The sequence below is a fragment of the Aspergillus pseudonomiae genome (assembly GCF_009193645.1).
Source record: "Aspergillus pseudonomiae strain CBS 119388 unplaced genomic scaffold BDV37scaffold_124, whole genome shotgun sequence".
NCBI lineage: Eukaryota > Fungi > Ascomycota > Eurotiomycetes > Eurotiales > Aspergillaceae > Aspergillus > Aspergillus pseudonomiae.
In genome coordinates, this window is record NW_022476116.1 from 18756 (window position 1) to 41091 (window position 22336).

General features: G+C 49.1%; 10 protein-coding genes across 10 annotated transcripts; 5 read left to right on the forward strand and 5 right to left on the reverse strand.

The window, feature by feature from the left end:
- The first annotated feature begins 56 nt into the window (after window positions 1–56).
- Window positions 57–2822, forward strand: BDV37DRAFT_33176 (E3 ubiquitin-protein ligase BRE1). Its single transcript, XM_032090471.1, has 5 exons — window positions 57–445; window positions 576–719; window positions 776–1375; window positions 1436–2509; window positions 2568–2822. Exons 1-5 carry the CDS (start codon window positions 257–259, stop codon window positions 2739–2741), a joined length of 2181 nt encoding a protein of 726 aa, XP_031935610.1. The 5' UTR covers window positions 57–256; the 3' UTR covers window positions 2742–2822.
- A 435-nt stretch (window positions 2823–3257) lies between these two features.
- Window positions 3258–4311, reverse strand: BDV37DRAFT_263616 (urease accessory protein UreF). The gene is made up of 2 exons (XM_032083584.1): window positions 4128–4311; window positions 3258–4070 (listed from the first exon to the last, which is right to left on the reverse strand). The coding sequence occupies exons 1-2, from the start codon at window positions 4264–4266 to the stop codon at window positions 3301–3303; spliced, it is 909 nt and encodes a 302-aa protein (XP_031935611.1). The 5' UTR covers window positions 4267–4311; the 3' UTR covers window positions 3258–3300.
- A 187-nt stretch (window positions 4312–4498) lies between these two features.
- BDV37DRAFT_263617 (protein kinase COQ8) lies at window positions 4499–6993 on the forward strand. The gene is made up of 3 exons (XM_032083585.1): window positions 4499–5310; window positions 5365–5647; window positions 5704–6993. Exons 1-3 carry the CDS (start codon window positions 4582–4584, stop codon window positions 6807–6809), a joined length of 2118 nt encoding a protein of 705 aa, XP_031935612.1. The 5' UTR covers window positions 4499–4581; the 3' UTR covers window positions 6810–6993.
- A 111-nt stretch (window positions 6994–7104) lies between these two features.
- BDV37DRAFT_263618 (alpha-mannosyltransferase) lies at window positions 7105–9601 on the reverse strand. Its single transcript, XM_032083586.1, has one exon. It carries the CDS (start codon window positions 9160–9162, stop codon window positions 7669–7671), a length of 1494 nt encoding a protein of 497 aa, XP_031935613.1. The 5' UTR covers window positions 9163–9601; the 3' UTR covers window positions 7105–7668.
- A 257-nt stretch (window positions 9602–9858) lies between these two features.
- BDV37DRAFT_263619 (uncharacterized protein) lies at window positions 9859–10535 on the reverse strand (the record flags this gene model as incomplete). The annotated part of the gene is made up of 2 exons (XM_032083587.1): window positions 10282–10535; window positions 9859–10190 (listed from the first exon to the last, which is right to left on the reverse strand). Coding segments are annotated over exons 1-2 (491 nt in total), but the record flags the coding sequence as incomplete, so codon positions are not given.
- Window positions 10536–10933: 398 nt separating this feature from the next.
- Window positions 10934–12858, forward strand: BDV37DRAFT_33200 (putative Snf1 kinase complex beta-subunit Gal83). Its single transcript, XM_032090472.1, has 3 exons — window positions 10934–11875; window positions 11987–12596; window positions 12656–12858. The coding sequence occupies exons 1-3, from the start codon at window positions 11175–11177 to the stop codon at window positions 12701–12703; spliced, it is 1359 nt and encodes a 452-aa protein (XP_031935615.1). The 5' UTR covers window positions 10934–11174; the 3' UTR covers window positions 12704–12858.
- A 500-nt stretch (window positions 12859–13358) lies between these two features.
- On the reverse strand, window positions 13359–14792 carry kae1 (O-sialoglycoprotein endopeptidase). Its single transcript, XM_032090473.1, has 2 exons — window positions 14319–14792; window positions 13359–14211 (listed from the first exon to the last, which is right to left on the reverse strand). The coding sequence occupies exons 1-2, from the start codon at window positions 14668–14670 to the stop codon at window positions 13493–13495; spliced, it is 1071 nt and encodes a 356-aa protein (XP_031935616.1). The 5' UTR covers window positions 14671–14792; the 3' UTR covers window positions 13359–13492.
- Window positions 14793–15138: 346 nt separating this feature from the next.
- BDV37DRAFT_33274 (ribosomal lysine N-methyltransferase) lies at window positions 15139–16902 on the forward strand. The gene is made up of 4 exons (XM_032090474.1): window positions 15139–15369; window positions 15476–16068; window positions 16123–16350; window positions 16411–16902. Exons 1-4 carry the CDS (start codon window positions 15219–15221, stop codon window positions 16888–16890), a joined length of 1452 nt encoding a protein of 483 aa, XP_031935617.1. The 5' UTR covers window positions 15139–15218; the 3' UTR covers window positions 16891–16902.
- A 434-nt stretch (window positions 16903–17336) lies between these two features.
- BDV37DRAFT_291132 (enhancer of polycomb-like protein 1) lies at window positions 17337–19389 on the reverse strand (the record flags this gene model as incomplete). Its single annotated transcript, XM_032088871.1, has 4 exons — window positions 19153–19389; window positions 18532–19014; window positions 18170–18466; window positions 17337–18116 (listed from the first exon to the last, which is right to left on the reverse strand). The coding sequence occupies exons 1-4, from the start codon at window positions 19309–19311 to the stop codon at window positions 17337–17339; spliced, it is 1719 nt and encodes a 572-aa protein (XP_031935618.1). The 5' UTR covers window positions 19312–19389.
- A 447-nt stretch (window positions 19390–19836) lies between these two features.
- On the forward strand, window positions 19837–20876 carry cnaB (calcineurin regulatory subunit B; the record flags this gene model as incomplete). Its single annotated transcript, XM_032085527.1, has 5 exons — window positions 19837–19945; window positions 20012–20064; window positions 20121–20194; window positions 20256–20590; window positions 20842–20876. The coding sequence occupies 5 exons, from the start codon at window positions 19837–19839 to the stop codon at window positions 20874–20876; spliced, it is 606 nt and encodes a 201-aa protein (XP_031935619.1).
- Between the last annotated feature and the right edge of the window lie 1460 nt (window positions 20877–22336).

Below are 22336 nucleotides of genomic sequence, written 5' to 3' on the forward strand. Positions count from 1 at the left end.
AAAGTCTAGATGCTGCCGTTCCTTGAACTCCTGGGGAAAGTGGGCGCGGTCACGTGGGAGGCGCTAGGGCGGCGCTAATTCCCAGGCCGAAAATCCTCCTGGATTCAACCAATCTTGCTTATCTTGACTGCTTTCATCCCTCCATCCTAACAACGTCACCCTCTTCTTACGGTCGGACACTGTTGCGGCTCCCACTACTATATCGTTGCTGCTCAGTGGTGACGGCTTTACTCTCCTTATGCCTTTTTAGCCACTGATGCCGGCCGCCGAAGCATCCCCCGTCGCATCTTCCGAGTCCGGTTTCGTCAAGATGGAAGACCGGAAGAGAGCCGCCACGTCTGATCACAATGATTCGGCACCACCATTGAAGAAGCAAGCGACTTCTGTCAATGGTGGTAGCAAGCCTCACCCAGATGCTGATATGCCATGGAAAGACGAGTTGGAGGTGAGTTTAGCGTTAGCAGACGTAGTAGGATTATATCATTCCAGGGGGGCTTTATATACCCCTCGAACGCAGAGCCCAACCCACGTCGTTGGCTACAGTATTCAATACTAACTCTTGGTCCCAACAATAGCGATTCCAGAAGGATGCGATATGGCGCCAAATGCAGGAGTACAAGCGTGAGAAGGTCTCCCTGGAGGCTAAATTGAAGGAAATGTCGAAAGCCGCTACTCGCCATAATGAACACCTACGCGTCATCGATACATGGTATAATCAGGTCTGTAGATCAACGGTCCATGTCATGGTGGTACCACCAACTAACAGTTCCAAAAGTTGATTGATGAGGTCAAACTGCTCCTGGGCGCTGCGGAGGATACCAAGGAAGATAGGCCCATATTTCAAAGTTCTTTATCATTCGACGATGTCGACAACTTTGAGAAACATTTGAAATCACGGTCTAATGATATACGTGACATCATCTCTCGCCTTGTTAAGAATGCGCCAAAATCTCCACCTGAAGTATCTGAGTTACAGAGTCAGCTCGCCAAGAAACTAGCAGAAGAGAAGGCTACTATCGCTGAACTCGACAAAGCTTTATCTGAAAAGCAACAATTAGAAGAGAGCCTAGAAGAAGCATCCTTACGGTACATGGTAGCCGAGAAGAAGTTGGACCGTGCACGGAGTTTGACGGTCGCCAAACTGGAGAAACAATATATCCTAGGCCCTCAGCGACCTGGGGGTGACAGTGCGTCCGGCCAACGAGAGGAACAATCGGTTTCGAACGGTACGACACCTAGTGCCGAACGCGGCCCCGAATCAGAGGAAGCACACAACAAACTAGTAGCCATCTCAGAGAAGCAGAAAGAACAGCTGCAGAAGCTGGAGGCCGAGAATGCCAACTTGCTGAGCCAAATCACAGATTTGAATATCAAGGTAAGCCATCCTTCTCCTATGGCCCGCCGAAAGTCATTGGAAACTGACTTGTCGTGACAGCGTTCAAAACTTACCGATGATGATTATGCGCATACGGACCTGTTTAAGCAAATGCGATCTCAATATGATGATGTCGTGAAGCGGATAAATCATTTGGAGGCAACTAATGTGCAGCTGCGCGAAGAAGCTGTGAAGCTACGATCGGAACGCACTGCATACCGCAATCAGGTTGACGAAGAAACGCAAAATGTTATTGCTGAGAAGGAAGCGCAGTTGATGCGGGCAGAGACGGATTTGGCGCGGATACGGAATGCACGTGATGAGCTGTTGGCCGATCAGCAGATGCGGAAGGCTGCCCAGGAACAAGAAAAAACAGCTATTCTGAAGGTTCAGGAACTCGCGGAGGCCGGGAATGCTCGGATTGCTTCTCTGGAATCGGAGGTTGAACGACTTCGTTTGCAGGTGGAAAACGCAAAAGCCACACAAGCGGATTCTAGTGATATTCCAGTCGAGGAGTTACGCGCCAAGTACCAGGCACTCGAACGCCAATATGCCATGCTAAACACCGAGTTAACCTCCATGCAAACTGCCTGCAAGAAATACTCTACGCTAGCTTCGCAGAAAGTTACAGATTTCAGTGCGTTGGAAGAAAAGGTGGCGCGCTTGACTGCCGAGAAATCCAAGGCCGACCAAAAGTACTTCGCCGCAATGAAGAGCAAGGAGGCCCGTGACTTGGAAGTGCGCACCCTGAGAATGCAAAACTCGAAGAGCTCAGATATTGTTTCGCAGTTGAAGGAATCCGAAGCCGTTACACGTTCATTGTTGGCGAACATGGAGAAGCAAGTTAGTGAGACAAAAGAAGCACTAAACTCTATGGTGAACAAGCATCATGCTACACAGCAACAGTTGGCAGAGAGTGGCATCGTCATAGAAGGCCTAAAGGGACAGATTAATGAACTAAAGACATTGTCAACGTCCAAGGATGCAACTCTGGCAAGCACTTCCAGTGCCTGTCGGCAAGCCGAGACAGAGATCGAAGGGCTGAAGGCAACACTTGCGGATACCAAGAAAAGCCTGGATAATTGGAAGAACAAGAGCCTAGGGAATTCATCATCAGAATATGAGATGCTGAGGGTAAAATTACCTTACTTCCCCGCTTGCCTACAGGATATCACGGCTAACTCGAACATAGACGCTAGCACTTTGTACCGTTTGTCGCAGGAACTTCAAGAATACCGCAATCAAAACCTGCGGCCACGTTTTTTGCAAGGACTGCGTCGAAGAGCGCCTTACTTCTCGTTCTCGAAAGTGCCCGAATTGCAACCGATCATTCGGAAATAACGACTATATGCACATTACCCTTTAGGATCCTTGTTCTTGGCCTAATTGCGCGAATTTTATTTTTGTACCATAGTTTCTTACGCCCTCTTCGTTCTATTCTCCCAAATTCCCCCTTTTCGAGTTATCTCTTTTATTACCCTTTCCTTTTCTTTGCCTTTCGCGAATCCACTTTTGTCCCCCCTGAATCATGGAAAAGGTTACGGTGCGGTGTTTTGCTATGCGGTTTAGCAGGATAGGTTTCCAAGAGGGGCCGGCGTTCGACATGTTTCTTTTCTCTTTGCATATTGGCCAGTCAATGGCGGATTCCAGGTCTTCGGGGTTTCTTGTTCATTTGATTTCTCAACTTTCTGTTCCCTTGTTACCTTGTTCCCTTCTGGGACGGAGTTTTCTTGGATACCCACTGCAGTGTTCCGAGTAGCATCTGGGTGGGATAGCAGGGCATGTGATGTAGGATTAGCTTGGAAGTTATGGATGAGGCAAGAGATGAAGAATGCAGCATATCAGAGTCATGTCAACCATGACAATCTAAAGACAATCAGCACACTGTTATAGAATTGTATTCATTATATATAAAGTTGTATTAATTATGAATTAAATATCCTGCTGTATAGGAGTTCATGCCGTCCGACCCAGAGATCTAATGGCGGTACCACTTGACCCGCATCTTCTACGGGCGTATCCCACTCTCGGTCTATCCGTTGTATTATCATATCTTGTAGGTCTCTACTGGCTAAAATCGCCTGTGCTTGATATGGCCCCATCACGGAGGCGCGCACCGCTGCACTTAAGACAGCCTTCGCATGGTTCAACATGAACACATACGCTGTCTGGCGAGCATCCATGCCCATAGCCAGGCACACGATACCCCACAAGGGTGCAAAGTGACCCTTGGGACCCAAGTCATCTGCCGTGTCAGAACACGACTTAAGGGCGTCTGAGAAGTCCCCAATGGTCTCGACCGCCTTGGCAGCAGAATCGCCTGCTAAGAATGGTCCAGAAGCATATGTCCCTCGGAATGCCCGTTCCCAGACACCGATCAAAGCCCTCCCTTGCGCAATACTCGCTCGCTGCGCCACTACGCAAGGCGTTGACGCATCCATATCATTATCCAATGTTTCTAGGTCTTCTGGGTTTCGGTATGCTGCGAGAACGTATGGTATGGACGTGCTTGCCATTGATGTGATCGATAATTTTAGAAAGCGGTGGAAGGAAGCGGTGGGTGTGACTTTGGGAGGAAGAGGTTTATTATGTGCGAGATAAGATTCGAGCCCGCTAGAATAGGCAAATGAACCCAATGGGAGGGCAGAGTCTGATAGGAGAAATAGGGCATGACTGGAGAGTAATGGAATCGTATCTGGAAGAAAAACGTCAGCATTGGTCGCCGCAATGTCCTGTAAGTCATATCGCATACCCTTGGGAAGAGGCAAGTATGAATCTCCGTCAGTTTCCTGACCGGAGGCCAACGCTAGACGAGTTTTGGCATTCTGTAGACGATATTCGAGATCAGAGATCTCTTTCTCTAGAATCTGCGGGCTCGATTTTGTGATCATTGAGGCGTGTAGCTATATAGTTGAGGAATAGGATGGGGAATGAGGGAAATTCGCAGCGCCAGATGAAGGGCCGCCACTTCCTTATCTATGGCCGATTTAGTTCGCCGATAAGCATCGGAATCGCCCGATCTTGGCGGTCAGTGGTGGCAAAAAAATGGGTCTCGGCGACCGGCTTCGGAACATCTCGTATCGAGCCAGAAGCAAACTGTTTGGTCAACCTATGACAAATTGCGCCCGTTCGTCATGCGAGCTCGTTAGACTTACTGCGCAGTAGACTGAGACTGGCGACGACACTGATATTTTAGGGTTTATACTATGTCAGGAAGGCGTCTTCTGGACGCTATCCAAGTCCTCAATGTCGCCAAGTCCGTTGCGACGAAACACCTGGCGGTGCGCCAACGCCAGTTAGACTTGTTTACGAGAACGTCGTCCCTCACCAAGGGCATCAAGGAGCAAGTCGACGGCCTCGTTCTCACCGCTCAAGCCGCCGCAGCTTTGGCCAGGCGATTCGATGAACCCAGTCCTTCCGAATCGACGCCGAGGGCTCAGACCCAAAGCGTGACCGACACTCGCCGTGCGGCGAATGTCTCTGCCGACGACGCAAGGAGACCACAACGACAGGCGGAATACAATGGAAATGAAAGGTCGGGTGACTTGAACGTCAGTCCACAGCAGGATGTGTTCTACCAACCGTCCCAGAAAGCAGGATCCGAGCCATCTGGACTTCCTAGGACACAATTGCCCAAGGCGGCAAGTGATACTCAGAGGGGTTTAGTCAACGAGATTAATGCGGATGTATTTCACTCGCCGGTGGATGCCGAGAAGGTTGCATCGCCTGCACAAGAGCAGGAAATCCCAGACGAGGTCATGAACCAACTCTTTCGTAGCCCTAAGGTCGCCAAATCGATTTCTCGGAGAGGTGATGTGAACATGAACAGAGGCGAACTCAAGCCTGCTGGGTCATCCACGCATTCAGTCGAGAAGGATGACATAGAGAAACTTGGAAGTAGTATTGCAGATGATATAGTCTCGACCAAGTCCCAGGTTCGTAGTGTCATTATCCTAAGAAAGGATACCTATGCTAATAGCGTCGCGCAGACAGATCCAGTGGTAATTGCAGATTCAAAGCAAGCAGACACCTATAAAATGTTAGAATCGCGTGTTCCGTCATCACGTCTAGGGAGACTATGGCAATATAGTGGACTGGCGACTTCGATGGCTTTTGGAGCTGTTGGTGAGGGTTTGCGGAGAGTAACCGGCAGCAATGACGCGGATACTGGATCTCTCATGTTCAGCCCCGGGAACATGGAACGCCTCGTCGCTAAGCTTTCGAAGATGCGTGGCGCTGCCCTCAAATTAGGCCAGATGCTGAGCTTCCAAGGTTTGTATAGGCCCTTCACCTTTGCTGTGCTGTCAGGACAAAACTAATTGATTTAGACTCCAAGATGCTCCCTGAGTCGATCGGAATTGTTCTCCAAAGAGTACAAGATCGAGCTGACTACATGCCGGCCTCTCAGCGTGACAAAGTGCTAGCCGATAACTTGGGCCCTAACTGGCGCGATCTATTCTCCTCTTTTGATGAAGTCCCAATGGCCGCAGCTTCTATCGGTCAAGTCCATGGAGCTGTGCTAAAGAAGACAGGTCAACCCGTTGCCGTCAAAGTACAATATCCAGGTGTGGCAGATTCTATCGACTCGGATCTGAACAACTTGTCGATCCTACTCACTGCGTCTCGTCTTCTCCCGAAGGGTCTGTATCTGGACAAGACTATCGCAAATGCCCGAACAGAACTCGCTTGGGAATGTGACTATATCCGAGAAGCCGAATGCAGCAAGCACTTTAAGGAACTCCTCAAAGATGATCCGGTCTTTCTGGTACCGGAAATCATTCCCGAGGCCTCGGGCAAACAGGTCTTGACCATGGAGCGCTTGAACGGTGTTGCCGTTACCAGGATCCAAGATTTCACCCAAGAACAACGTGACTGGATCGGCACGCAGATCATGCGTCTGTGTCTGCGCGAGATCACTGAGTTCAAATACATGCAGACCGACCCGAACTGGACCAACTTCCTCTATAATGCAGAGACCAACCGTCTAGAACTACTTGATTTCGGTGCTTCGCGCGAGTACCCCACCGAATTTATCACAAAATACATTAACACGCTTGTGGCTGCCTCCCGGAATGATCGCGAGACTTGCCACCGTCTCTCCATTGACCTGGGCTACCTGACGGGTCACGAGTCGTCGGCGATGGTGAATGCGCATGTCTCCTCCATCACTACTCTTGCCGAACCGTTCATGGGATCTTCCCCGGATGTCTATGACTTCAGCAACCAGACTATCACGGATAGAGTCCGTACTTTTATTCCAGTTATGATCCGAGAGCGCCTGTCGCCTCCTCCGGAGGAGACCTACAGTCTTCACCGGAAACTCAGCGGTGCTTTCTTGCTGTGTGCCAAACTAGGCAGCCGAGTACGGTGCAAGGAGCTGTTCGAGGAGGCTATCAAGAAGGTTGATAAGTCAGGAATCGAGATCAAGCCGTAGGATCTGAGAGCCACTGTCTTGACCTACATGTATTATAATCCGTGCAAAAAGTCAACTCCTGTAAATTATATAGATAATGTACGACTAGAGAACATGATACAATAAGATACTGCAGACTTCGCCCCTCTGCCTGTTATATAAACATACAGTCGCCAGAGCTTCATACGAATACTCCCGCCTATAAATATTCAATCTTCTTTCAGATCTAGAAGAGTAAGGCCCTAGCTAAATTTGGAAGACTCAGAGAGTCAAGTATAGTACAATTGCAGTACTGTTCTATACACAGGCCATAGAGCTGGTATCACTATAGAATAATATACTACAGTGTATGTACTACCGATCCAATTAATTGACGCTAATATATGCATACAAATTTAACAAAGTCATTAGTATATGCCTGGGTAGCCGCGGCAAGTTGAAGCTTGGTTGCTTCTTAGCAGACCCAGTTAGCATACCATGCGTAAAACTTCCACAAAGTGACCCGAGTCTTCTAAGCCGGAGAAGCTGGGGGCTGCAAGGAATGTATCCCGCGCTCTGGACGTTTTGAGGCGCCATCACGTTTCATAAATGTGGTGCCGGTTCTTCGAAATGACACATTCATTCCGAGGCAACATTTGTGCACTCACTATGTTCGTGAAGGTCTTATCAATCCGACCCGACCAAAAGAATGACGGGAAGTAAGGGCAAAGGATGCGGTGTCATCCGGGGCAAAAAGCAGTGTCCACATAGCCAGCGTGAGCACTAACATGTTTTGGGACAAATACTGTGATAGATTTGTTCACCACGGACGAAATACACAGCAGTGACATGGTGAAGGAACCATTGCAAAGATCGCTCAAGCTAGGACGTTCCAGCCTGCTTATATCTTTGGAGACTTCTTGTCCATGTAGATTGCATTCCAGTACTTTTTCACTCCCGCGCAGATGCCCTTGTGACCCTTCCAGGAACTGAATTTATTCTCGAGCTCGCAGCCTGTCCAGAGAATTTCTTTCCAGAAATGCTTTTCGACATCCGTACTAAATTTTCCAATCACTTCTTGAGGAATAGTCCATGCGCGTGTGTAGCTACCGTCATCGGCGAAAGCCGGGTTGACGGCTTGCTTCTCGAACACTGTAGCCGGGTTGAATTTTGGGAAATTGGCATGGATGAAGAAGGCTCGGGGAGCAGGAGCCTTGGATCCATGAACGCGCCATTCACCTTTTTGTGTCAAGGCGTAATCCTCAACCGGGTCAAACTGGACCATTGCGGAGCCAGCCAAGCCGCCCTCGGTGCCGTGACCAATGGCGCAAATGGGCTCAGAAACCTGATAGTATGATTCTCCGAGAGCTAGAGCAGCTGCAACGAACGTTTCCTTGTCGCCCTCACCGGATGCACCTTGAGACAAAAGTGGGTAGTAATATTCGGGGCCCCAGAAGTTATAATAAACACTGAGAAGGAGTGTCTTCATGTGGGCCTTCTTGGAAAGGAGCACTTCGCCAGATTCGCTCGATTGCCGAATGGTGTTTGAAGGCATAGGCTGGGATGATATCTCGTAATAGTATGGCGAGATTGTGGTCGCCCAAAAGTCTGGCCACGTAACCATTTTCTTGGACTTGAAAGGTTCGTTCTCGAAGAGTGTCTCTGGTTGATGTAGGGGAAATGCGTCCGCATCCAGGAACAGGATTTCCTCAAAAGAAGAGAACATCATGGCGAACAATTTGAATTGGTATTTCTGGATATCCATAATCTTTGGAACAGCATCCAAGACATGGGAAAGCACCACGCATCGTGCATTGAGAGATGGAAGAACCACATCACATATATATGTCTCATATTCATCCTCATTGGCAAGGAATACCTCGAGTGGCAGCTCTGAGCCTGTCCTGCGAAGCATCCGAAGCGAGATGACCAACACGGGTAAGTATTCGCCGCCAGCGGTCGAAACCAATCCCCTGGTGTTGGGGACATAGTGTAGCATGGGTGGCTTCGCCTTAATCTCTTCGACAAACCCAGTATGAGCTTGCTTCATGGTCTCAACATGATCGTCCAGCATGTCCAGTACCTCGGGCCGGAAGTCAGGGCTTGCTTGCTCGAACCTAACAGACGGTGCCATTTCCAGCCGCAGTGGCGGTTCACATCTTGGCTGGTAGGTATCTAGAAGAGGCTGAAATTGACGCCAGAAGCTGATATGACCTTCCGGCTTAGTCAATACTACGGCTGGCTCGTTGGATGGTGCTGCCTTTGTAGCCGTGGATTGCGCTTGTTCCGCATAGAAGATACGCTGCCAGCGCAAGAACGAATATGTGATAAAAGCTGCGAGTGCAGCCGCCAACAGCAATGTTCGCACCCGCGAAAAGGGTCGAGGTAAAACCATTTCACCTCTCCCTCTCCCTCTCTACTTCCTGTGTCCCCTTCTCTCAACGGTCTGCGTGTAACTTGATTATTCTCTTTTCCTCTGTGGTCGAGAACCTTTCCCCTGAGATCTGGAGCAATCGTCGATGTCGATTTTCAGACTCTTTCTATAATCGTAGTTCTTTTCAGCAGGGGGGAAACGGAAAATCGCGGTAAGGTGACGTATTGGAAGAGCCCGTCAGCGCATCAGAGACAGATCGCCGCAAGTATGCGACAAGAAGTGATGATATAATCGATTCAGGGAGACCGGGGCGAAGGACACACAAGAGAGGACGTCGAGAAGAACTCTGAGGACGAAAGAGGCGTGCGATCAGAATACGAAGTCATGAGGAAACACGATTTAATTTAACTCCAGACAAGCTAAAATTCCAGGGTTTATTTGATCCATGCGCGAGGACCCACGTGTGCTCCGTCATGGAAATTATGGTATTTTTGACCGCCCAGTACTGGGATTTATTATCTCGGCGGGGAAAGGGTCCAGTTCTTATCGATAGGGTCTGGTAATTCCGATACCGCCTGCTGCCACTTTTTTAAGGTTCAAGAAATTAGTACTCTGTATTCACTGCCAACTCAAAATGTTGATTCGACCATGCAGATTGATGTGATTTATAACATTTCACGGAATCGAAGGGCCTGTTAATATACATGGACATATATCCTTGTCTCTCTTTGTCAGTCATAGAGATCTCCATTTGAGTCCTGATTGGATTCTTCCTCCTCCAAGATGGTGGAAGAGAGAAGCCCAGCCTTCTTGTTTTGCCTTCTGCTGCCGGCCAAGTACTCATTGAGCAGACTATATCTTCTCTCCGGAGCGTTTCCCTTCAACCCCTTCATAGTGCGGATCCGATGAGCTTTGGGTGGACGAGGTAAAGGGTACGTTAGCCCCAGGGATTGGTTCAAAGTCTCCACAATGAAGGAACTCGTATAGTACAATAGAAGCCCCAGTGATATTCCTGTGAGTATGGCTACCAAGACAAAGGTCAAGAATGCCTGTAAGAAATGTCAATGACCATCCCCTTTGAGCTATTGGAGCCAAGCGAATCGTTCTCTATTGAAAGATGCCATTCAAATACTTCCGTACCTCAAATTTTAAGACTAGTGTGAAGGGCAGGAGGGCACAATGAAGGGCAAATTGTCCCAATTTCACCAATGGCGTTGCCAATAGTTGCAGTATTCGATATGCGTAGTACATGAGAGAGGTAACAGGATATAGGAGTATCCATTGCGACACTGCGGTTATCACTGAGACCCAAGACATTGATGCACCGTGAGATATTATTATCTACCAAAGACAGTTCTTCATTATGTATGAGAATTCTTTATGCGATAGTACCAGACTCTAGGAAAGAGGAAGATTGATGGATGTCAGTTGATCCTTGTCATTCCTCTTAGATACATAAGCTTCCATAGGCGGTATCACCCGGCAGAATCATATAGATAAGAACTCTCGACTGAACGAGTTGTTGACCTTTTCCGGTTTCAAGCGAGTTCAGAAGTATGACATGTACTTGAAGACACTGCTAATGAGCTATACAGCACAGGAATGCGAGGAATACTAACGACGACTACTACATGTTATTGGTGCCATAATGACAGCTTTGCAGGCGACTTCCGGTGATCGGAGATAACTGCCGACCATCCGGTGGGAGCCCTAAGCCCTAACTGGTAAGTTGGCCCAGACTTTGGGGTCGCCGACATCGACATCATTGCTACTTCACTCGAGGTTCAACTCCGTTTTTACTAGGACTGTATTTACATTTCCAGTACTGTTTGGACTCTAAATCACGCTTGATATTTTTCCGGGGCCTTCTAGTTTGTTTTACCAGTCTGTGTTCCCCCCATTGTCGGTCGAGGACCGCGGTCTGATGCTAGCGACCCAATCTACATAACGTCCATCTCGTCTCAACTTCCTTCCCCTCCTCCCCTTCGTTCATCTATATCTGTCTCCCACATCTTCGCTTCTCTCCGCCTCTAATGGGTAACAACCCTTCCAAAGGTCCCGCCGGAGATGTTCCGCCGACTTCGGGTCCCTCGACCCATGCGGGTGACAAGAAAGTAACTCGCCGACCATCGCTCAATGCTTCATCAGGCACAGCAAAAGCCACTGCCGCGGATCCTTCTGCCTCCAAAGAGACGGCAACTGGTTATTCAGCTTCACAAAATCGGGCATCGGTTCAACAGCGTCTTCAATCGCGCAATGCTCTAGACTCAGCGACGCGGTATGCGCCTGAAACTAAGAAAATAGACATACGCTCCCCCGATCCGTCAAACCCCGTCCAGGTGCCAACCTCACGAACTAGTGCTAGGAATGATCATTATACATCTGTAGCGCCGTCCGCTCCACCTCACAATGCCTACTACAGCGCATCTGCACATCTCCAGCGGCCACCTCGATTGCCTCTACCGATTGGTGATGCCATGGCGACGCCAGGCTCACCTTATATGGGATCGCCTCCCGCGGATCAATTGCTCGATGAACAGACAGGTCAGGGAGATTCGAAGTTGGGCGATACCGCCGTTGAGGATGAAGAAGTCTTGGAAGAGCTGGAGCCGTATACAAGCAGTGGTGTAGGCCGGCCTGTTCCCACAATTATAGAATGGACTGCTCCTGGCGACAAGGTTTATGTCACCGGAACCTTTGTCAACTGGGAGAAAAAGTTCCGTCTCCACAGAAGGTATGCAATGCTATTGGTAATATCCGTTTCCATCGCCTGCTATTGGACCCGCAAGACCACATCGTTTAGCCTCTATGAACCTCCACCGCTAACGCAACACATACTAAGCAGTGAAAGTAACCCCGGTGTTATGTCAACCAGGTTAAATCTCCGCCCTGGAACCCACCACTTAAAATTCATCGTAGACGGTGAGATGCGCGCGGCGGACAGTCTTCCCACTGCAGTAGACTTTACCAATCATCTCGTTAATTACATCGAAATAAGCGCCGACGACGCTAATCGGTCACGAAGTGGGAGCGATAAAACATCTCAAAGCAATGTTCCTCCTGGAGTCTACCCTCCGCAAGTCCTGCCCACTCGAGCTGGGTCTGAGCAGGTTGGATCCGGATCAGCCGTTGAAGATCAACCGGACGAGCTGGAAGAGATTCCCCAAGGAGACTTCCGTCGTATAATCCCGCAGTTCCTTGTTGACTTAGACAGAGACGATGAAACTCAAGAGAGCCCAGCTTACCAACAAGCTGTCAATGTGATTGGCGATGCACCTACGCCACCAAGTCTACCACTGTTCCTGGGAAAGTCGATATTAAACGGCACTACGCCAATGAAGGACGATAGCAGCGTACTGAATTATCCCAACCATACTGTTCTGAATCATCTGGCAACGAGCAGTATCAAAAATGGCGTTCTGGCTACCAGTGCAACAACCAGATACAAACGCAAGGTAAGTCACTACAATAAAACAATCTCTGGTGGCTAGGTTACTAAGACGTGCAACCACAGTACGTAACGACAATTTTGTATAAGCCAACAGGGGATATCGCGGGATAGACATAAACACACAAGACGTCACTGCATATCCCCTGTTCGGTCAGGAGTGGCCCATTACTCCTTAGCTAGACAAGACCTTGTTAAACGTTCTTCGCCTAATGAATCTCCGCTGGCTCCATACTCCACTTCGTGTTTGAAACATCCGAGGAATCTTTCCCAACAAATTCAATATATCTTTGGACTAAATGTCTGTCCACGAGTCCACGACTATGGGATGTCTCCCCCTTTTAACCCCATTTTCTTTCACCGACAAACGCACATACATCGAAGGCCAAGCATATAGCCTTTAAGCACTTGGTAATGGGCTGAATGTTCGGCAGGAGTTGTTTGACTACTCATTTCATTGAAGGCGTTTTGGATCACCATTTCTTCCGGAGTTTCTTGGGATGCATCATTAGCGATAAGAACTTTGACATGTCTTGGCTTTTGCCTTTCTGTTCGTCATGCGACTGTGTCGTATGTGCATCAATGCTTCTCGGTCATACCTCGAATGCCTAATGTATGCTAGCATTGATCAGGTCCAATACGGTCTAGAGTGATGCTGGGTCATCTATGAATTACATACCACTACTTCTCCCTGGATCAATGTCTGAAAAGCAAGCCGGTGCTCCCATAGTTATCTATAATTCTCAAATACAAGTCCAACGATACTATACTGCAATCACTACATTGCAGCGGTCTCCATGACTGCGGAAAGTAGCGGCAAAACACGTGGACACCAACGTCTTCATGGTACTTCGTAAGTCTGTTTTATTCAGCAAATGGGGATCCAATAGATATATCGGCAGATTAATCCCTCCACTTTACGAACACATCATCCGTTCGGAACCGTTGCGTACATGTGGAGTCCTTCAACGGCGTCCTGAATCCAGTCGAGTATGCGAGCAAGCCAGCCTGTGCGATCATGATTCCATTATCGATACAGAATCTTTCATCTGTGGCGTGGACGCTACCTCCGCGGTCGCGGGCCATGATCCCCATCATTTCCTGTAACCTCTCATTGCAACCGACACCACCGACAATCAGAACCTCTTTGGAGCCGACGTGCGCCATCGCGCGTTCTGTTGTTTCAACAAGCATGGAGAAGATAGTCTCTTGGAGCGAGAAGCACAAGTCCGCGCGGGTGGGTTTTCCATTGCCATCAGATAGAGAGGTATCGGTCTCATCGTCCTTCTCCTCGCCACCTAGTCCATATGTCGCGGCCAGACCATCCACTGCGGCTAAGATACCGGAGAAGGAGCAATCCATCCCCTTCACAGTGTATGGTAGATCAACTAATTGCTTGCCCTTTTTGGCCAATTGTTCAATATTATATCCCGGGGCCGGGTCATTGGAGATGTGTAGCGTTCGTGCGAACCGGTCCAAGCAGTTACCCACTGCAATATCAAGAGTTTCGCCGAAGATCCGGTACCTTTGTGAGCTATATGCGATTACTTGTGTGTTTCCTCCGGAGACATAGAGTACAACTGGATTGGTAGAGCCTGTAATGAGTCTACCCATTTCAATATCTATGTAACGTTAACGCCATGGCACCAGAAGAAGTATGTAACAGGTTTATGCACGAGACAGGAACTAGAAGAAGCGGCACAACAATAGGCATTAGGGCTATACATACGTCCGACACAATGATTTACACCGACCAATTCCTTGCCCCATAGTAGGCTCAGCATCCGAGCTGCAACCGCAACGCTCTGGAGGGGAGCTCCCATGCCAGGGCCCTTGGTGAAACAAATACAATCCACATCCTGGACGGAAACACGAGCTTCTTTAAGCGCATTTTTCACAAGCTTTACCACCCACGCACGATGATGTCTAGCGGTATCTTTAGGGAGGAAACCCTCACCCGGGGGAGAGACATAGGTGTGACGGATGTTCGCGAGTACCTGCGGGGGGCTGCCATTATCAGGATGCAGCATGATGCCCACGCCAAGCTTGTTGGCGGAGCCCTCCAGGCCGATAGCGATCATGATCGAGAGGGGAAATTCAATTAAACAGTAATTTCTAGTCGTAATGAATATCAAAGGACAACAACACTAAACAAAAAGCTGTGTGGAGGGGGTTTACAATGAGGCAATTCGTTTCTTTGATATGAATGAGCCAGTACGGAGGGGCAAAATCGGTCTTTTTTTTTATCAGCAACGTTATCGATTGGTGCGCTTGACAGGCGGTCATATCCGCTGCAGCGTTTATCCGACGGTATACATCCAGTGGTACGGGCGAACTAAGGCTACTATGGAACTACGTACTAAAACTACAGCTCACCCACCCTCCTTCAAAACCAACCCACTTCGTGACTGTCCCTTCACACACACAACGGTGGACGATTCACTTTGTCGCTTCTCCTGTCCTCTCTAGCGTTCTCTCAATCCTCTGATCTTACTCTCTATCCCCCTTTTGACGGTTCCTTTTCTCCGTGTGCCCGAGAAAGAGTGGGGCTCTCGCTCGTTCTTGTATTCCCGTTTTTCTTTGGTGTGCTCTTCTACCTACTCCACTACTCTTCCTCGTCAAAGACACCATGTCGTCCACAATTCATTTTCTCGATCCGGCGAATTTCCAGTCTCAGTCAGACGAGTTTATCTCCTGGCTGTCTGGTAAGCCTGGGGTGAAGGTTAATCCTAAGATTCAGCTCGCTGATTTGAGATCCAGAGCGGCGGGCAGAGGTGTCGGTACGTGATCATTCCAAGAAGAATTTCGCCCACTTCGGTTTTCCGCCGCACCCCGAGTCGTATTTCGTGGAATGCCATCTCTGATAGACACACACCAATGTACTAGTGGCGCAATCCGATATTGCCGAAGGTGAAGAACTTTTTACGATTCCCCGCGAACACGTTCTTTCCACTCAGAATTCAAACCTGAAGGATCTACTCTCCCAGGATGTGGAGGAGCTGGGGCCATGGCTGTCCCTTATGCTGGTCATGATCTACGAGTATCTTCTCGGTGATAAATCGGCTTGGGCATCATACTTCAGGGTCCTTCCCCGAAAATTTGATTCCCTAATGTTCTGGTCGCCTTCAGAGCTTCAGGAGCTTCAGGGCAGCGCAATCGTCGACAGAATTGGCAAAGAAGGCGCGGAAGAATCCATACTTGAAATGATTGCTCCTATTGTGAGAGCGAATCCATCCCTCTTTCCGCCGGTGGATGGTCTAGCATCGTATGATGGCGATGCTGGCACTCAAGCCCTCCTGAACCTCGCTCATATGATGGGATCTCTTATCATGGCCTACGCCTTCGATATCGAGAAGCTCGAAGATGAGGATAATGAAGGAGATGATGAAAGCGGATATGTGACTGATGATGAGGAACAATTGTCCAAGGGCATGGTTCCCCTGGCAGATTTGTTGAACGCTGATGCAGATCAGAATAACGTGAGTTGCTCCCCCTTCGCATTTAACAAGTCATAGGCGCTCATTCATATGAAGGCCCGTCTCTTCCAAGAAGACAGCGGTCTTGTTATGAAGGCTATCAAGCCTATTAGTGCAGGGGCTGAGATTTTCAACGACTACGGAGAGATCCCCCGTGCAGACCTTCTGAGGAGGTACGGCTATGTGACCGATAACTATGCTCCTTACGATGTAGTTGAGCTGCCACTGGAACTTATTTGCCAGGCTGCTGGCCTTGAAAATGCCGATATTGAGAATCAACCTGCGGTATATACTCTCATTCTCGTTTATAACCTCCTGAGATACAGTGCTGATCAATGGTTATAGCTCCAATTTCTTGAGGGCTTGGAAGTCCTTGATGACGGTTATGACATTCCGAGACCGTTGGATGATGATTTGGCAGGCGTTCTTCCAGAAGAACTGGTCATGCTGGCTAAGACGCTGTGCATGTCAAGTGACGAGCTGAAGCAGCAAATTTCAAAGAACAAACCCCCAAAGCCCTCGTTGGGTCACAAGGAAGTAACGCTACTGTCAAAGGCTGTTCAATCAAAGGGCGCCCAGTACACAACGACCCCTGCACAGGATAAAGAACTCCTGGCACAGTTGAACCAGTTGGAGGCTACAGCCCCCTTGGAAGACTCTGCACGACGACAAAAAATGGCAATCCAGGTTCGGATTGGGGAGAAGGAAATCCTGCAAGCCTTATCCGATATGCTCATCACATACTCAGAGGGAAGCACGACCTTAAAGCGAGCCGCTAACGGCGACAGTGATGCCTCGAGGAGAACAAAGGCCCAGAGGACTTGATCCCACCGATCTGCAAGGCGTTGTCTATTTTGCATGGATAAGAAAAGTTTGTCTTTTGTTACAAGTGATATTAATTGTTATTTTTTTTTTCGTTGCTGACCTCATAGCTTCGCTATCCGTACAAGTCTCTATCGACTGATCATCTGGGAGAATAAAAGAAAAGAAAGAAACAATATGTACACTAACATGGCATAATCCCAGGGTCAGGTCATGAAAAAGCATCCGTCTGCGACATTATCCTGAATTTTTTTGAAAGCGTCGCGGCGTTCAGGCAACTGATGTTAAAAGGGGTGTTGAAAACAAAGACAGCTTGAAGCGTCGGGAGTAAAAGTACAGTGGGGGTTGAAAAAGATAATGGGAAAGAAAGAGCAACGCCTGCCAAATGCAACATATGGGTGTGGGAAATTAAGAAGATTTGAGTGAGGGGGAGAAGAACAGAGTCCAGCTCAAGTCTCAGGTGTGGGGGCAATGGCACCAGGCCCAGGGTTGGATCCCATGGCTTGCCCCGGATTGTTGGCCGTTTGGTCAGCTTGCAATCGCCGCTGTGCTTGGGCCTGAGCCTGGGCTTGCGCCTGCGCATGCGCCTGAGCTGCTGCCGCGGCTTGGTCTCGAGCCTTCGCCATCATGATGGCTCGGTGCTGCATGATGTGGATGTCAAACTGGTCTCGTTCAAAGTCGAGCTCTTCGTCCGAGTCTTCCTGATCATACTTGAAGCGATCGGCCTTCCACGGATCCAGCTCCACTCTACAACGCGAAACAAGGTTTCGACGATCGATAAACAAACGACCACCACGCCCGATGCGTCGCCTGAACGAGGGCATCCTGCTGGTATCGTCGCTCATCACCATGGTTTGAGGTGCTAGCTTGTCTCGGAGAGACAGTGCACCTGGGTTATCTAAGGTTGTATCCATCATGTTCTCCGATGAGTCTGAGGACGGTGGTGTCGGCAACTGGGCAGTGATGGCCGGGCGGAAAGCAGCCTGGAAGGTCCTCTCAGGCGATGGCGAGAGGGGCGCTCTTGTGAAGTCTACATAGCCCTCGTTCCATTTGATGTGCTTGGCGATGTTCTGATTGATATCGCGCAGAATTTCGTTTTCTTTTTCTGCCTGGACATCCTCCAGTAACTGCAAGTCCTCCGCAGCCTGGGTGCCAGCCTTTGGTGGCATCCGGAGCTGAGGGGCTGCCGGTCGCTGCACAGCTGGTGCTTCGGTCGGCTTCTTCTTGGGCTATTACTGATCAGTATCCGAACGATGCAGAAGCGGACAAACACGAGTCTTACCTTCTGGTTGATGAGATCCTCATCATCGTCCTTGAGATTGAGTTTCCTCTTCATCTCCTTGACTTCGGATCGTTGCAAGAACACTTGCCGTTCAATGGCAAGCATCTCCTTCCTCGCCAGCTCACGCTGACGCACCAGAGCAACTAATTGCCGAGCATCTTCCAGCTCCTTCCTCAGACGCCTCAGCTTATCGGCACTCTGAGCATCTCTGCCCCGAGTCTTGCGAATCTGACGGACTTCGCGTCTACGGAAACAGACATAGGGATCTGTGTCATCGGTTTCTTGCCCAGTCTCGAACTGTATGGACTTGTCAGCGCGGCTGTCTTCGCCATTGTCATGCGGGCCACAGAAAAGGAATTTACCTTAAGGCTCGGCATTAGTGACCGGTTTCCGGCGTCAGTCCTCGTTGACTTCCAGTGCTCATATACGTCTTTGGCGAATCGCTTTACGCTTTCCTCTACGGCTGCATCCATTGCATCCTGAATTTCGGCAAAACTCAGGACCGGTGGATTATCTACAGCTGCAAACGGCTGCTTTGTCTGGGCCGTCTCCTCGAAGAAGTGCATAACTTCTTCGAATTGGTCCTCGGTGCATCGGTCAGCGGCATCCCGCTTTTCGTTCATGATCTTGAGGAATACATCGTCCTCTTCGGTCATGTTATACGGGCATCCGCAACAGTCCTCCACAGTGGAGGAGAAGCGGATGTACGTCGCAGGTTGCGAGAAGATAGGAGGGTAGAGCTCATCATATCGAAGACTACTGAGAACGGTCTCTGGGGTCGGGATATGGGCCTCATTTACTTTTCCTTTGGCACTAGCATTTATGGCAGCTTGAAGATGGAATTCCTGTAGAAAGCCGCGTTAGCAGACCCTGTTTTGCGGCTTCTTGGCTACGATGCGAAATTTTCACGATGGGTGGACGTCGGGATGATATCACGTGATATGTGCAGGGATGGGCTAAAATTAGACGGGGGGACCACGTACCGACTCCTCGGCCTTCTCAACACCGGTTTCAATCTGTTGTAGGGCATTTTGGACCTCTTCTTCGATGGCATCAATGTCATGCTCCCTGACTATGGGAATAGAGGCTTTGGAGGTGAGCTTTTTAGGGCGCGTCCTCCCCATTCCCCCGTACCTAGTCATGCGAACTTTGGGAGCACGAAAATGGCAAGGACCATGGGCCGAGGGGGATAAAATTAGTATGGTTCGATAGGCCTGGTCATGCGAGATCACGTAGTCGTAATTTTGTGATGAGATCTGATGGGGGTGGGAAGATATCGACGATTGAAATCTCGTAGTAACCGCGCTGGCGGATGAGTTGACGTTGCAATGTCACCCGCCGGTCGCCTGTTTTGGAGCGCGCACGGCCTCAGGGGTTCGCTTGCCTGTCCGTTTCCGGTTAGTGCGGGGCTGGCCGATATCAAATTGTCTCGAACGGGTGCTTGCTGGCATGCCATCATTGTTGCGATCACCGCGTCCTTATCTTCCCATTTATCCACAATCTACGATCTGCGACTCGATTTATACCCTGATTCTGTTTGTCCTTTGTATTTCTCTCTAATTGATCTGACTTGTCGCCCGTATTCCGCCCTCTCTCACCACACCCCCTATACTCTTCCCCCCCGACCGCTTACTCGAACGTCACCCCAGCAGCCGACCACCAACATCATGGAACATTCCTCAGCACCCAATAATGCCGCCCTGTACGATGCGCGGAGACGGAGAGGATCGGTCGGAACGTCGCAACTCTTTGACAACATCGTCTCCGCTTCCAACTGTGGGTTCAATGCTCTCCTGATCTTTGTCTTTCTGCCATGTCACTGACGCGTCCATCCCCGGACAGTCGACCGAGATGAGGTTGACCGACTCCGCAAGCGATTCATGAAACTGGATAAGGTTCGATACGGCCGTGAAGCATAAAAAAGGCGCGCATACTCATTTGGATCCTACAGGACAGCTCGGGTACAATTGATCGCGATGAATTTCTTTCCCTTCCCCAAGTGTCATCCAACCCGCTGGCAACGAGGTACGCATGGGGTTATCCAGATGGAGATATAACATGAACAGTCTAGCTCACTTCTTTCAAGAATGATCGCGATCTTCGACGAAGACGGTGGCGGTGACGTCGACTTCCAAGAATTCGTTTCGGGTCTGTCGGCCTTCTCGTCTAAGGGGAACAAGGAAGAAAAGCTTCGCTTCGCATTCAAGGTCTACGATATCGACCGCGACGGATACATCTCGAACGGAGAATTGTTCATCGTATTGAAGATGATGGTAGGAAACAACCTGAAAGATGTGCAACTGCAGCAGATCGTCGACAAGACCATCATGGAAGCGGATAAGGACCAAGATGGAAAGATCAGCTTCGAGGAGTTTACGGATATGGTGGAGAATACGGATGTCAGTTTGAGTATGACACTGAGTACGTATTCCCTGCTTTTCTTGTCCCTTGTCGATAGGCTTTTGTGAAGCGATGACGCTGACCGTTTTGTAGGCCAAATTTAAGCGTTGGACGATGGGTTTGTTTTAGTTTCTTGTTCTTTGTTATCAGCCTCGCCGACATGTGTTGGTCGATTGGATCTCGTCGACATGATATGATAATGATAGCGATGACGACTTGTAGTTTAAGACATGCTACGTGCATAGTACAGATACAAACAATGATGGATATAGTTCAAGACCACCAAATCCCTATAGACGTCGGCTAAGGTACTTTTTCCTAGCATAAAGATCAAGATTTATATCGCGCAAATGGATCACATCGACTCCGGTTTTTTTACTTTGCAAGTTCATTGGAGAAAGCCCGGCCATTCGCTGCAAGCAAAAGTAAATAGTGGAGTCTTCCGCATGGACACACACTCCAATCGTATTGGATTCTACTCGAGATCCACTACACCAAGGATAAAGTAAAAATAAAGCAAAGGAAATTAAATTAGAGATCGAAGAGACGATGGTAATCGTACTTTTGGCTCCACTGAAAATGGTCCATTTCCACGTAGTACTAACTAGTGATAATACACCCTTGTAGTTCTCCAAAACCATTGAAACACTGAAGAGTCCCAATCGAAAAAAAAAAAAAAAATAGACCTGCGAAAGAATCCCGCAAGCCAAACCCTAGTCCCACCACTCCAAGAAATGACTATGCCGTCATACTCTCTAGATTCGACTAATTACCACAGAAAAACTCCCGTCCATATAGTTTAGACATATCACATTATGCACATTGGGGGATGTCACTCGGCTTGTCGCGGAGAGAATTGCGCCACGCTACTCATACTAGTTAGTGGCTATGTGAAATGAACCCTGGAGCTTGGGTCGGCACTCCCTCCTCCTGTAGATTATTCCAGGGTTTTCGGTGTCTAGTTGGGGGAGTTGTTTGTATAGAGAGTGTATCCAGTACAGAATATGACGGCTTTTGTACGATGGTATCTTCACCTCTCAATATAGCACAGCCTCTGGAGCTAGTATATAGTATCAAACTTGGTTAGAAGCGCTAAGGTGCCGGGACTTCGGGAAGGGGGGGTCGCTTGACAAAGGTTCAAAGTATATCCCAATGAAATACAGCCCATGGCGTGAAAAAAGCAAGAAAGATACACAGAAAAGATCGACACATCCACGTGGACGTGCTCAAGCCACTCACTACGTCCTATCCCCATACCCGACGCGCTGGTAGTTTCAGCCGGGAGGATGGGCGTGGCTGCTTAAAGTTGAAGTGGCGTTATCTACAAGCAGATTAACATAAATTGAATAGGAAATCGTTGCGACGACTCCGGAGGAGAAGGAAAGTGATTGATTCGATCTCGCACTCCCCGAGAGGCTGGAGAGATCTAGTTAGTAGTTTCGGGAAGAAGTCCCATGGTGATGACGATCGCGGAATCCTGCGCTCAATAGTTTGTTCGATCTGAGTTCATTAGCGACTGTACCGCCTGCTCGGGACGAACACCTGAGATTACCTTTTTGTGGTGGCGTCTATGGTAAGTGATTGGCTAGTGTTATAGAATATGGAGTCTATTACTAGAGGCGCTAAATGGCCTGGTGTGGTGGCAATTCCAGTTCCTGGTGTCGAAGGGGGAGGGGGAGGAGGGAAAAGAAGGGGGTATAGACCAGCTGGTGTGTCTGTGCGTTGAGGAATTCTTGGATGTTCACTATTTCTAATGGATGCCAAGGG

What these genes read in the sequence shown, in the direction of transcription:
- BDV37DRAFT_33200 (XM_032090472.1), top strand. Translation starts at nt 11,175, where the DNA reads ATGGGTAACAACCCTTCCAAAGGTCCCGCCGGAGATGTTCCGCCGACT. An exon ending in AAGTTCCGTCTCCACAGAAG is followed by an intron (nt 11,876 to 11,986) that starts GTATGCAATGCT and finishes CATACTAAGCAG; the next exon opens with TGAAAGTAACCCCGGTGTTA. An exon ending in CAACCAGATACAAACGCAAG is followed by an intron (nt 12,597 to 12,655) that starts GTAAGTCACTAC and finishes GTGCAACCACAG; the next exon opens with TACGTAACGACAATTTTGTA.
- BDV37DRAFT_263617 (XM_032083585.1), top strand. Translation starts at nt 4,582, where the DNA reads ATGTCAGGAAGGCGTCTTCTGGACGCTATCCAAGTCCTCAATGTCGCC. An exon ending in TAGTCTCGACCAAGTCCCAG is followed by an intron (nt 5,311 to 5,364) that starts GTTCGTAGTGTC and finishes AGCGTCGCGCAG; the next exon opens with ACAGATCCAGTGGTAATTGC. An exon ending in CCAGATGCTGAGCTTCCAAG is followed by an intron (nt 5,648 to 5,703) that starts GTTTGTATAGGC and finishes TAATTGATTTAG; the next exon opens with ACTCCAAGATGCTCCCTGAG.
- BDV37DRAFT_33176 (XM_032090471.1), top strand. Translation starts at nt 257, where the DNA reads ATGCCGGCCGCCGAAGCATCCCCCGTCGCATCTTCCGAGTCCGGTTTC. An exon ending in CATGGAAAGACGAGTTGGAG is followed by an intron (nt 446 to 575) that starts GTGAGTTTAGCG and finishes TCCCAACAATAG; the next exon opens with CGATTCCAGAAGGATGCGAT. An exon ending in TCACAGATTTGAATATCAAG is followed by an intron (nt 1,376 to 1,435) that starts GTAAGCCATCCT and finishes TTGTCGTGACAG; the next exon opens with CGTTCAAAACTTACCGATGA.
- kae1 (XM_032090473.1), bottom strand. Translation starts at nt 14,670, where the DNA reads ATGATCGCTATCGGCCTGGAGGGCTCCGCCAACAAGCTTGGCGTGGGC. An exon ending in TGTAAATCATTGTGTCGGAC is followed by an intron (nt 14,212 to 14,318) that starts GTATGTATAGCC and finishes AACGTTACATAG; the next exon opens with ATATTGAAATGGGTAGACTC.
- BDV37DRAFT_33274 (XM_032090474.1), top strand. Translation starts at nt 15,219, where the DNA reads ATGTCGTCCACAATTCATTTTCTCGATCCGGCGAATTTCCAGTCTCAG. An exon ending in CTGATGCAGATCAGAATAAC is followed by an intron (nt 16,069 to 16,122) that starts GTGAGTTGCTCC and finishes ATTCATATGAAG; the next exon opens with GCCCGTCTCTTCCAAGAAGA. An exon ending in ATATTGAGAATCAACCTGCG is followed by an intron (nt 16,351 to 16,410) that starts GTATATACTCTC and finishes CAATGGTTATAG; the next exon opens with CTCCAATTTCTTGAGGGCTT.
- BDV37DRAFT_263616 (XM_032083584.1), bottom strand. Translation starts at nt 4,266, where the DNA reads ATGATCACAAAATCGAGCCCGCAGATTCTAGAGAAAGAGATCTCTGAT. An exon ending in ATACTTGCCTCTTCCCAAGG is followed by an intron (nt 4,071 to 4,127) that starts GTATGCGATATG and finishes TTTTTCTTCCAG; the next exon opens with ATACGATTCCATTACTCTCC.
- BDV37DRAFT_263618 (XM_032083586.1), bottom strand. Translation starts at nt 9,162, where the DNA reads ATGGTTTTACCTCGACCCTTTTCGCGGGTGCGAACATTGCTGTTGGCG.